This window comes from Paralichthys olivaceus, chromosome 13 (assembly GCF_024713975.1).
Source record: "Paralichthys olivaceus isolate ysfri-2021 chromosome 13, ASM2471397v2, whole genome shotgun sequence".
Lineage (NCBI taxonomy): Eukaryota > Metazoa > Chordata > Actinopteri > Pleuronectiformes > Paralichthyidae > Paralichthys > Paralichthys olivaceus.
Window position 1 is genome coordinate 22,273,533 of NC_091105.1, and position 12,630 is coordinate 22,286,162.

The following is a 12,630-nucleotide window of genomic DNA, read 5'->3' on the forward strand; positions in this document are numbered from 1 at the left end:
CAAAGCAAGGGTTTGGACACCAGATGGCACTCTTGACCATCAAATACATCATCCATCTCTCTCATGCGTCAATTGTACTTAATGTGTAACATTCCACATTTTTTATTGACATATTAAAAAAAAATCACTGAAAAGTTGCATTGATTAACCTGCATAGAATATGCTTATTATCTTCCAGGCCACAGTGGATCGCTCTCTGCATCCCCCCTGACCTGATTCTGACGGTACTGGAGGGAATAACAGCCATCATCCATTACTGCCTGCTGGATCCCACTTCCCAGTATCACCAGGTGAGGGCACTGTGCACCAAATTATTATAGCAAATGAAATTAAACAGGTACATAGAATTGTTTTTGTAAAGCAAATTCTGAATTCATGATATTTATGTCTTTATTTGATAAATGTGTGAGTGAAATATGTATTGACATGCTTGACATTTTCTGTTTCATTCAATATTAAAAGATTATTACAGAGGGGTTTGTTTTGTTGCATTTTCTGCCTCTCAGCTACAAGTGAGTGTTGACCAGAAGCACTTGGCTGAGGCTCGCTCAGGTATCCTGTCCATCCTGCACACCATCATGTCGTCTGTCACCTTGCTCTGGAGTGTCCTCCACCAGGCTGACAACTCCGACAAGCCAGCCGCTGCCTCTGCTGCCTCCACTTCCAACATCAACCTGGGCTCCACGAAGGTACCCCTCTAAACACAAGCTTTTCCATCAAACACTCAACAATGAATTACAATCCACTTTTAGCTAAATGATCAATCCGAACAAACTAATACCCTGATAGTGGAGTAAGGACAAAGAAATGAGAGGAGGTTTATAATGATAAGATTTGAATTGCTTCTTTTCACTCCCCCAAAAACTCAATTAGCACATGTGATGAAGTCAAACTTGGTGCATAATTTAAAAGGTCAGCAGCACTTTAGCAGAGGTCAGTTAGTTGTAAACTAGTTAACTGTTACTGTAGACAATGGTGTACACCAGAAGACAAAACTATGCTAGAGCGTAGACAAAAAACTCCATACTTGTATTACTGGTCAACAGTAGAGACAGCAGCATCTCATACATCTCATTAGTAGTTGTGGCTCTGTATTTGTCCTCAAACAGTTATTATGTTGGGATGTAATGAAATGTCTTCCTAGTAGTATGAGGACATTACACTGAGTTTGAATAATTTTTTGATAGATGATATTTACAAGTCAATGGTGGTGGCAAAGCCTGTCGTGTATTGTAACTGTTATCAGCAGTTTAGGTCGAACCTAACGTCCTCACTTGAATCTGCTCTACAGAACCTCCGTCAGCAAATCTTAGAGCTACTGGGTCCAATCTCAATGAACCACGGTGCTCACTTCATGGCAGCGATAGCCTACGTTTGGAACGAGAGGAAACAGGTCAAGACTCCAGTCAGAAATAAGGTGGGAGTTTTATCTGTATTCAAGAGTGTGGAGAAACACAGAGATATGGAGCAGAAGTTAGCAGCTCTGCTTTAGGACAACATTTCCCACAACAAGCAGAACATAATCATAAACACAATCCTCGCTTTTTTCATTTTTTTGTGTAGTAATTTTTGCCAACATGTTAAAATGTAATAGTGAAACATGTCTTAAAAATGTTCTTTGAATGATAACAGTGGTGGATTCGCAATGCTTCACAGTCTTGGAGGTAGTTATCATCAAAAATGCAGTACACATACTATTCAACGTGATATAAATACACTATATTTGAGGCTTATCGTGCTTTAATTTGAGTGTAGTTATTAAACTGAATTTATACCATTCATACAACGTCTTTCAGGTGATCCCTGTAGCCAGTGAAGAGCAGCTGCTGCTGGTTGAGCTGGTTCGTTCAGTGAGTGCTATGCGCACAGAAACGGTCATGCAGACGGTCAAGGAGGTTCTGAAACAGCCACCTGCCATCGCAAAGGACAAGGTTTGTTTTTCTGTTTTTTTCCAGGGTTTCATTTGTTCTGTGGCTCAAAATGTTTAATCTTCATCACCCGACTCTTCACTAAAAGACCCTGCAGAGCTGGGTCAACACAAATGTCACTGTTTGCACGACTGCAACAGAAGTTTTAGAGTTTTAACAGTATTATGGTATTGGACCATAAATAATTATTTGTAAATCAAGAACAAGGGAAGTATGACATGTAGAAAGTTTTGGAACATTGTGATTTTGTTTGTTTTCTTGATTATCTTGAAGTCTTTTAATTTCACCTTGTTGTCAATCATTGTTTGCTTACTCTACCCACAGAAGCACCTCTCTTTAGAGGTCTGCATGCTGCAGTTCTTCTTTGCATACGTCCAGAGGTGAGTCCACTGCTTTAGAACATTTGATTATAATGGATTTTTCCCTGGTATTTATTTGCTATTATTGTTCAAATCCATTTAACCTTCATAAGTCCTATTTGTGCCGAGTTGTTTTACCTCCTTGCTTGTTTTTGTTGTAGGATCCCTGTGTCCAGTTTAGTGGACAGCTGGCCGTCTCTGCTGGCCCTGCTGAAGGACTCTGTACAGTTGGGCCTTCCTGCCCCTGGACAGTTTCTTATACTGGGGTTTGTTTCTCTGCTTTCTCTCATTTTAGATGTTGTAAAGGTGTCATTAAATCCTCACCACCTCTAAGGAATCAGCTGTACTATTGTGTGTCATATTGTGAATCCTGTGATTATTGTGTAGTTCACACCTAGATTTTAACTTGTTTAATATGTCTTTCTTTTTTGTCTTTCTTTTTTCTCTAGAGTTCTGAATGAGTTCATTTTGAAGAACCCCAATCTGGAGAGCAAGAAGGACCAGAGGGAGCTGCAGGTAATTCAATCACTTTAAAAGCAGTTTAACCAGTTACTTTCCTCCTCGAATCTGTTAATTGTTTTTTCAATATTTGGTCAGTGAAATGGTGAGCAGGCCAAATGCAAAGCTAAGACATGCACTTCATAAAATATATAAACAGTATATAATTATCTGAAAAATTGTTAAAAGATATTTTGGAAGTAATTTATGTATTCAAGAAAGGTGTCCCACATCTTATTGTGCCCCTCATCATATATCTGATCCTCTCTTATTTATCTAAATTAAGCACAAGGTGTTGGACGATTCCATTAGGGTTAGGGTTAGGGTCATCATATTAAACATCTGGCCAGTAGTGTGACTATGCTATGATGGTTAACACCAGTTTTATTCTTAATTGTTTATTTCATTGTCATAAGATTTTTTCCAAATTAAAGGTCTGATGTAGTTTGACACTCGACAGTTGAGCAGGATTATAGAGTCAATTGCTGTAAGGACTTCCAGTATGGACATGCTCCTTACTAACATACTGAATATTCTTTGTGTACTCAGGACGTGACCCATAAAGTTGTTGAGGCCATCGGGACGATTGCAGGCTCCTCTCTGGAGCAGACGACATGGTTGAGGAGAAACCTGGAGGTGAAGGCTTCTCCTCAGATTGTTGTGGATGGAACAAACCTGGAAGCTGACGTAGAAGGTGTGTTTCTTATGTTCACTAACTGCATTTAGAAAAGCCATATCTGTATATTGATATTGCTACAGTATACTGTGGGGTCCAAACGTTTGAGGATAGTTGTATCAGACTTTTGGACTCCACTGTATATCTCCAAGTTTCACACTTAACTTACTAAAACCAAACTAATATTGAAGGCATGCTTATTGAAATGTCAGAAAAATATGAAAAAAACTCAGTTCTTAATAAAATAAGAAATAAATCTTTATCCGAGAATCAAGAACAAACAAAAGGCCCTTACCAGAGGATCTCAAAGTGGAGCAGGGTCGTATTGGGATAAAAGATCCACAATATACGGAGGAATCAGACCATTAAGTGCCTTGTAAAGTAATTAAAATAACCTTAAAAACAATTCCAAAATGTTGTGGAAGCCAGTGAAGAAAGAGGAAAAAACTGGGCTGGTGGGTTGATCTTTACCCTCGTCCATATGTAATAAGATTCCTGATAGCTTAATAGTGTAATCAGATATAGCTCAATAATTGAATTCTAGTTTAAATGCCCCTCAAATAATCTAGGGTAGTGATTAACATTCTTTCTGCTTCTAAATGTTTCTGTCTGATTCCTCAAAGAAGTTCAGACTAACAGGCTGAGATTGTTTCATAGTTGTGGAGTCGTCAGTAGGGTCTCTGGTCTGATATTCAGTCAGTTGTTTAGTTTAGATATTAGTTGTAGATAGTTATTTTTTGTATTTTTGTTCAGGGCAGACTATTTTGGTTAGGGAGGGGTAATTTCATGTTTATACCAGAGATGTCACGGATTAATGTAATCCAGCTAAATTAAGTGTAGAAGTTAATCTGAACGGGACGCAGTGAAACGTGACAAAAAGCATCTGGGATGTGTTTACACACTGAAGCAGGTCTGCATGGTTCAGCATGGCTGTATTAATACTTCTCTGTTGTGTTGCTGCTGTTAATGTTGGGTTTGTGTGTTTTGTAGATTTAATGCTCACAGTGATGGAGGCCTCCAGCTTCACTCCATCAGTGTACAGCGTTCATGCCCTCACGCTGTTGGCTGAGGTAAAACACTCACATGTCTGCGATTCAGCTCAACCCTTCCTCTGCTGCTGTTGTTTCTCAGACCATCAATCAGCGGTTGTGCCACTTTGTTTCCATTGTTCACCCTGATTGTGTAACAAGGCACTCTCACTCACATTAAGCAGCAGCATTTAGGCCTGTTGCTCCAGGCTCACCCAACAGTATATCAACGACAGGCAGCATACTCCATTTTAACTCAGCTGATGTACGACCACCTCCCCTCTTCACCGTAAATCATTATAAGTAAACCTATGAAGCTGTGTGTTTGGTGTTGTGTGCGGTTTAGAGCTGAGCTGAACAATGGAATTAACTCACCACCTTCCTCCACTCTGGCTGGAGGAGCGTGCTTCACTCATGTTTGCAGCTTTATTGATTAATGGGTCTATTTGTGGTAATACATCTATATGTTACTGTGCAATTTCTCATGTCTATTGTTAGTGCAGGTAAACAGCGATTAATGCCTTCTTTCTAATAATATTTTGTGAGGACGTCTGTCAGTGTTGCCATGGTAACCAAAAGCATATGTGGGAAGACTGACATAAGGAATGCTGAATATGTTTGCTAGGTGCTGGCTCATCTGTTGGACATGGTGTTCTACAGTGACGAGAAGGAAAGAGTGATCCCGCTGCTGGTTAATATCATGCACTATGTAGTGCCCTACCTCCGCAACCACAGGTGAGGAGAAGTTTTGTTACAGCAAGATATTATCTGACTTTAACTTTAAAATTTCTAATATTGCTTTATTATTTCACTTGTCTATAAAGATGATGTCAAGCAAATAGAAGATATAATCTTATCAAGCTGCTAAGGAGGATTTAGTGTGAAAATGAGTTGTAGCTGATCACGTGAATGTTTTGAAAATGAAAGTCTAATGTTTCCTGTTTCTCCTGGCAGTGCCCACAACGCCCCCAGCTACCGGGCCTGCATCCAACTGTTAAGCAGCCTAAGTGGGTACCAATACACCCGCCGTGCCTGGAAGAAGGAGGCCTTCGACCTGTTCATGGACCACACCTTCTTCCAGATGGACTCGTCCTGCGTCAGTCAGTGAGTAGGAGAGGGGACAGGACTGTGTGTGCGTGTGTGTGTGTGTGTGTTAGTCTAATTTATTATTAATTATGAAGAAGGAGCTGACCAGCAAGGGAAAGTTTTCGACTTACTGGTCAGTCTATGTTCCAACCCTTACCTATAGCTCTGGGTAGAGACTGAAAGAAAAAGGTTGTTTTACCAAGCAGCCAAGATTAGTTATAGATAGGATGAGAAGTTCAGACATGTGAACGGTGCTCGGAGTAGAACGGCTCCCCCTTCACGTCTATCCTCTCTGGGTAGACCCAGAACACGATGGAGGGACTACATCTCACAACATTTTTTTTCAAAGTAGTCTGGCCATATTTTTTCAACTTGGAAAATAAAATATAATTATAAAAATAATTCACTGAGGATCTACAGTACAAGTCAACTAACTAAATGTGTCTAGTTGACTTATCACCACATCAGATATCCACAAAGAAATAACATTTTTACCCATGAATGTCACTATAAAGCATTGTAACACAAAAAGCTTAGATAAAAAGTGTATTGCCGCACAGTGGAAGAGGCAAGTCTGCGTTTCCTTTCAGTTTAAGAGACATAGATTGTAAATGTACAGTATGTGTAAGTGTTAAAAAATGTCATCTACAGTTCTTATGAATTTAACTTTGTAATGGCATGTGTTAATGAGATATAAGCTCACTGTGCCCTTTTCCTTCTTTATTTATAGAATATTAATGTATCATCATTTCTCTCGTGTTTTAGCTGGAGAGCCATCATTGACCACCTGATGACTCATGACAAGACCACGTTCAGAGACCTCATGAGTAAGCCTTATGATTCTTTATTAGAGTTTAATTTAGACATAAGTGTAGATATTATCACTGGGAGTTTACACATCATTTAGCAGATCATATCTCCTGACACCTGCAGAGTGTTTTGCCCTTTTCATGTCTCATCTCAGAAAGAATTAGGCCTGCGTCCTGCAAAGTGTCTTAATCAAAAGAAGGGCATGAATTTCAGATCTAAATAAATCTGTTGTTCATTCAGCTGTAAAAAAAAAAATATACTAATGTAACACAGCCCATTAAGAGGTTAAAGACTGGCACACAGATTTATGAAGTGTGTTTCCCTCTCCAGCCCGCGTTGCTGTGGCCCAGAGCAGCTCTCTGAGTCTGTTCACCAACAGAGACGCAGAGCTGGAGCAGAGGGCCATGCTGCTCAAACGTCTCGCCTTCACCATCTACAGCAGCGAAGTGGACCAGTACCAGAAATACCTGCCAGACATTCAAGGTGAACAAGAAACACAGAGATATGGAGCAGAAGTTCTGCTTCAGGGCAACATTTCCCACTACAAGCACAATCAGGGTTAAGCAGAGACCCTCTATTAACATCCATCCAGTCTGAAAACACTCTAATGCTTCCAAAATGTCTTGAGATCAGATCACTTTTGTAATGCATTGTTCTAGTCCTGTTGACCACTCAAAGTTCTTTACAGTTCTGCCATCTACCCATGCACACACATTCATACTGTACATCTATGTGCAGCACCTTCTCTATCACACATCACTCACACACTGCCTGCACAGGCATCAGGAGCAATTTGAGGTTTGGTTTCTTGCACCGTCTGGCAATAGCAGAGCTGGGGATTGAACCACCAACCGTCTGGTTAGTGGACGACCCATTCTAAGTCCATAGCCTGCCTCAGTTCCAGATGTGTGAGAGGAACTGTGTACTAGGCCACCTACTCAGCTGATGTCCTCTGACCTGCTACAGTTTCACAATAAATGTATATAAATATAAGTATATAAGTATTCTACTCTTACTCAGTGCCCATACGTTGATTTGTTTGTGACAACAGCTAAAATATCAAAATATATAAAAGATTTCGTTTTTGTTTTTTTTGAAATGGGTGAAATCTTATTCCATCATAGAGCTGCACACAGCTCACTGATTCCCTCAGCCCCTCCTGACTCTGCTCCTTCTCGCTCTCTCTGGCTTGACACACTGATGACGGACACATATGTAAACTCAGACTGGCTAAAAATAACATAATATGTTCTTGGTGAACAGAAATGACACACCTGTTAATTTGCACATAGAGTGGGGAAGTGAGCTCTGATCACAAGTGGTGACAGGAGACACATTTTATTACTAAGTGTGAACAGACAAACTTAGTGTTGTCCACCTGTGATTGGATCCCTCAGGACGGATGTTAATACCAGGTCTCAGCAGAGACATAATGGACAGTGTTGAGTCCATTAAAGGATACGTTCACCTGTTGACAGTCTATACTGAGAGACAAAGCTTTTAGGTGCTTTTTAACCTTCATCACTTCTCATTGAGTTTGTGTGTGTTTGTGTTCAGAGCGTCTGGTGGAGAGCCTGCGTCTTCCTCAGGTGCCAATCCTCCATGCTCAGGTGTTCCTGTTCTTCAGGGTGCTGCTGCTGCGCATATCACCTCAACACCTCACCTCCCTGTGGCCCACAATGATCACTGAACTGGTGAGCGCTACATGTCACACACTGCACCATCATGTGTTTCGTTCTTGCTGTCTCCTACAGTTATTGACCTACTCACACACAAAACTGTTTTTTCTGTAGGTTCAGGTGTTTCTACTGATGGAGCAGGAGCTGACAGCGGATGAAGACATATCAAGGTATCTGCTGACACTGCAAACTTAGCTGCAAATAATGATCCAAATCACTCCTACCTGGGCTCCCTCTAATGATTTATCATCTTCTGTCCATCTCTAGGACGTCAGGTCCGTCAGTGGCTGGGTTGGAGACCACGTACTCTGGTGGAAACGGCTTCTCCACCTCCTACAACAGCCAGCGCTGGCTCAACCTCTATCTGTCTGCCTGCAAGCTCCTGGACCTGGCCTTGGCTCTTCCTCCTGAGAGTCTGCCTCAGTTCCAGATGTCAGTACCAACAAACAAACATGGGTCGTATAAGGCTTTGCATGTGATAGGGCCAGGGCAGAAAATCAGAAACAGACGTGATTTGTCAAAAGTGGAGATTGTGTATGTGTTCGTGTCATTATTTCATTATTTCAGATGGATGAATGCAACACAATATGTGGAGGGTATTTAAATCGGCATGTGAATATGTCACTCCTTTAATGCTTTGGTGGTTCTTTGAATAGATTGAATCAAGGTTATATCTGAGTGAGATCTGTCTCATCACAGGTACCGCTGGGCCTTCATCCCGGAGGCTTCAGACGATTCAGGATTGGAAGGGAGACGTCAGGGGACTCATCAGAGGGAATTTAAACCCTACGTGGTCCGACTGGCCAAGCTGCTGAGGAAACGGGCCAAGGTATCTCATTCTCCCTCTGTCTACACAAGGTTATTAACGTGATGGAAACAAATGACTGCCTCCTCAAAAGAGAGTTCGGGGAAAAGTTCTATCATACAGCAGAGTCTTGTTGAAGAAAATAAATTCAGAGATTTAAAGAATAAAGTCGTACTATTATGAAATTTAAGTAATGATAAAATTAGGCTAAAGTTTTCATTGAGAGGAAACTTCTAACATTACGAGAATACCAATGAAATTATATGAGAATAAAGAAAGACATAAATAGAGTAAGATATATGAGGATGCTGTGGGAGACATCTTCAGACTTGGGGGGGTGACAATTGTATATTGTTCCACCTTCTGGTCTCCATGATGCATCATGTCTACATTAAAATCTTCAGGATGCTGCCTGAGTTCTCCTTTCACCAGCTTCCAGAAAACCTCTATAACAAACACAGCCCTACTACATTCATAACTGCAGCTCTTTCCACCTGCAGAGCGGCACATGCATTTTTCTTCCTCTGTCATTTCTTATCTGATTCATTCTTTCCTCAGAAAAACCCAGAGGAGGACTGCTCCACGCGAACCCTGTCCTGGGAGCCAGGTCACCTGATGCTGACCCTGTACGTGATCCGCAGCATGGAGCAGCTGCTGCCGTTCTTCAACCTACTCAGCCACGTGTTCAACAGCAAGGCCAGCAGCCGCTCAGGTTCCGCCTTCACCCACAACCCCGCGAACTCTTCCTTCCAGGGCCACAAGGAGGGCCACAAGCTGGAGAGCCAGAAAGTGTTCTGGAGTCGAGCGCGACAGAACATCGAGGAGATGGTGGAAAAAGACTTTCTCGAGGGACTCATCAAGACGTGAGGGCACGGCTGAGGAGAGAGTAACATGGGGATTAACACATAACTGATCAACACTCGTGAAAAACCTCAACATGTACATTACAGAACAAGGGAATACAAGTGGAGAAAACATAGTTTGTACATTTTTTTCTATTTATAATGATTATTTTACTTTTCAAAAGCTATTGTATTTAATTTTAATTATTTGTATATATGGAGCAGCTTTGATGACTGACTTTTAACATTACATTCAAGTCTTTTGGGGCAAAGTGAAGATGCTGTGCCATTCCATATCGATGTGACTTAATAAATAAAGATTTATAATAGGAGGGTTATGTGGGCTGTGTCGTTCTCCCCATAATGTTTGAAATGCATTTGCACTGCAGCTGGCTTCTTCAGTACGATTGAGATTCATGAAACTACACATCATTACTGCAAAACTCTGTGTACGCATGTCTGAAGTTATGAGGACAATTTTGTTTCAATACCATCAGTGTGAGGACATTTTTGCTGGTCCTCATGAAGTCAAAGGACTGTTTGAGGGTTAAGACTTGGTTTTAGGCCAAATTAGGTTTTTGGTTGTGATGGTTCGGATTGGCTATTGTCCTCACAACTATAGAAAGACATGAGTAAGTGAATGAGTGAGTGAATGAGTGAAGGAATGAGTGAGTCTGTCTCTGTCTGTCTCTGTGTACAAATGAGCAGATGTGCAAGCTAATTACCACAAACTTCAGGTTAAGGTGAATATTAAAGGAAATGACTTCACATGGCAGCTATGTAGTTTCAACAGTAACTCAAAGCACATTACACTACAACTTCTATACACAGGACTTTCTCTACCACACATCATTCATAAGGCTGCAGTGTCTTGCCCAGGGACCATTCACCCTCACATTCATGCCGATGGTCAATTTTGAGTCTCCAATTAACCTAACCCAATGTCTTTGTGGGTACCTGGAGAAAACAACACAAAAAGGAGATCATGCAAATTTTACACTGAAAGACTTAAGAATTGAGAACTGAACCGGCAACAATCGTGCTGTAACAACTGCACCACCTTGCTGCCCCTTTTAAAAATCCTACAAAATAAAGAAGATACCACATTTTAAGTAAGTAGATCAGCCCAAAGTGGAAAGTTGGTGATGATCCCTGTTGTCTTTTTTTTTAATATTTAAAAAATGTACAATAGTTTTGCAACTTGGAAAACATTTTTAACTCATTAAAGGTCCAGTGTGTAAGATTGAGGTGAAAGGGATCTATCAGCAGATGAGTATAGTAGCAGATGAATGTAAAATAATCCGATTGATGTTTTCACTAGTGTGTTTCATCTAAATTTTACAAATTGTTGTTTTCATTACCCTACAATGGACCCTTTATATTAAAATACTTTACATTTACTTCAGGAGCAGGTCCTCTCTATGGAGGAAACCATGTTTTTTACATTAGTCCAGACTGGACAAACTAAACACCTGTAGAGTTTTTATTACAAGTGAAGGCTTCCTCAGGTTCTTTTTCTTGTTTGGAAGGGGAGTGAGGGGAGTATTCAGCTGCAACATGCAACTTCACCACTAGATATCACTAAATTCTACGCATTGAACCTTTAAATCCCTTTTACAGTTTTTCACAATTGTTAAAACACATTTTTTGAATCCTCCTGTCCATTTCTCAGAATTCTAAACACAAAACTATTTTCTCAAAACTACATTCACAAAACCTCTGATTCTTTTTGCAAAGCCATACCATCGCCTCAAAATTGTTTTACATGTGCTCAAAACCGAACAATGTTTTCAGATCTCGCGCAAATCGGTGAAAAACTGCTTAGCTGTCATTAAACACTACACCAAAAAATTTAAAACACAGTGGTTAAGGCATGTTGCTCATGGAGAAATGTTCATTGGTCACAATAAAGAACTTTACACAGTTGATCATTGAGCTTCATTGAGCGTCATCCTGTCTTTGGGCTGGGTCAGGCCACAGCACTTCATCCACATCACACACTATATTTGCCCTTGCCAGGCAACGGGGGAAAAAACCCTAGTGTGCCGTACCCAGCCCTGACACATCTCCTCACCAATGTCATCACAGCCTAGTTCCGTGGAGAAAAACTCCTCTGTAATGATATTCTGTTTCATATTGAACCATTCTCTGACTTGGACAGCGTGGTGAAAGCTAACATTGTCCCAAATTAAAACATAAATAGGCTGCTCATTCATCTCATGTTCCTGCTGTTCATTCATTTGCAGACAACACATCTCTAAGACCACCAAGAAAGGTGAGAAGGTGCTGGGTGTTACAGTAAAACAGCAACAACTACCCTATATTGCAACCACAGTTTGCCATTTCTCAAATATGACACCTTCTGACTCTGCTGCCTATGAGAGTAGGTATTTAGTTTCATTTAAAAAGGCACAGAGAGAATGACGTCTGTTATACTGAGCGGGCCACATGGCTTTCATAGCACTGCCATACAAGCCAGTTAGATTTACCTTCAACCTCAGTGTGCCCTCAGGTTCGGCTTTTAATGCTAAAAGGCTGAAGCACTTGATGAAGACAAGGTACCATTGAAGACTAAAGGGTTCTGGTCTGAACTGATCCATAAGTATTCAGATGTTAAGTTTACAAATACTCAACTACATGTCATAGATTTTTAAGTATTGTTAGCAATATGTACTTCCCCTATGAAAATACTGTATTTCTACATGCCTTTAGAGACCATGCTAATCTATTACTGTTACATTATCACTATATCATTAGCACACAATCAGCTTTCAATGAACGACAGACCAACGACTGATCTGAATCAACAGTCCAATCAAAGATCACATCAGCACCATGGACAGAGACAGACTGCTCCTGATTGGCTGCTTGCGTCACCCATGAATCCACATGTCTGCGTCTTGCTGAGGAGAAAAGGGT

The 12,630-nt window shown here is 40.7% G+C and overlaps 1 protein-coding gene across 6 annotated transcripts in view; it reads left to right on the forward strand.

Annotated features, from left to right (window-relative positions):
- dop1a (DOP1 leucine zipper like protein A) overlaps positions 1–10,043 on the forward strand; it is a 29,698-nt gene extending 19,655 nt beyond the window's left edge. For all 6 annotated transcript variants that reach the window (XM_020091313.2, XM_020091312.2, XM_069536691.1 and 3 more), the window contains 18 exons: positions 179–290; positions 507–689; positions 1,292–1,417; positions 1,797–1,931; positions 2,253–2,308; positions 2,449–2,553; positions 2,737–2,803; positions 3,335–3,479; positions 4,452–4,531; positions 5,115–5,224; positions 5,444–5,593; positions 6,341–6,402; positions 6,716–6,868; positions 7,943–8,079; positions 8,179–8,234; positions 8,332–8,496; positions 8,764–8,893; positions 9,428–10,043. In XM_020091313.2, the coding sequence (XP_019946872.1) occupies positions 179–290; positions 507–689; positions 1,292–1,417; positions 1,797–1,931; positions 2,253–2,308; positions 2,449–2,553; positions 2,737–2,803; positions 3,335–3,479; positions 4,452–4,531; positions 5,115–5,224; positions 5,444–5,593; positions 6,341–6,402; positions 6,716–6,868; positions 7,943–8,079; positions 8,179–8,234; positions 8,332–8,496; positions 8,764–8,893; positions 9,428–9,736 (2,281 nt within the window). In that variant the 3' untranslated portion in view covers positions 9,737–10,043. The remainder of the gene's footprint in view (positions 1–178; positions 291–506; positions 690–1,291; positions 1,418–1,796; positions 1,932–2,252; positions 2,309–2,448; positions 2,554–2,736; positions 2,804–3,334; positions 3,480–4,451; positions 4,532–5,114; positions 5,225–5,443; positions 5,594–6,340; positions 6,403–6,715; positions 6,869–7,942; positions 8,080–8,178; positions 8,235–8,331; positions 8,497–8,763; positions 8,894–9,427) is intronic.
- Positions 10,044–12,630: the final 2,587 nt, after the last annotated feature.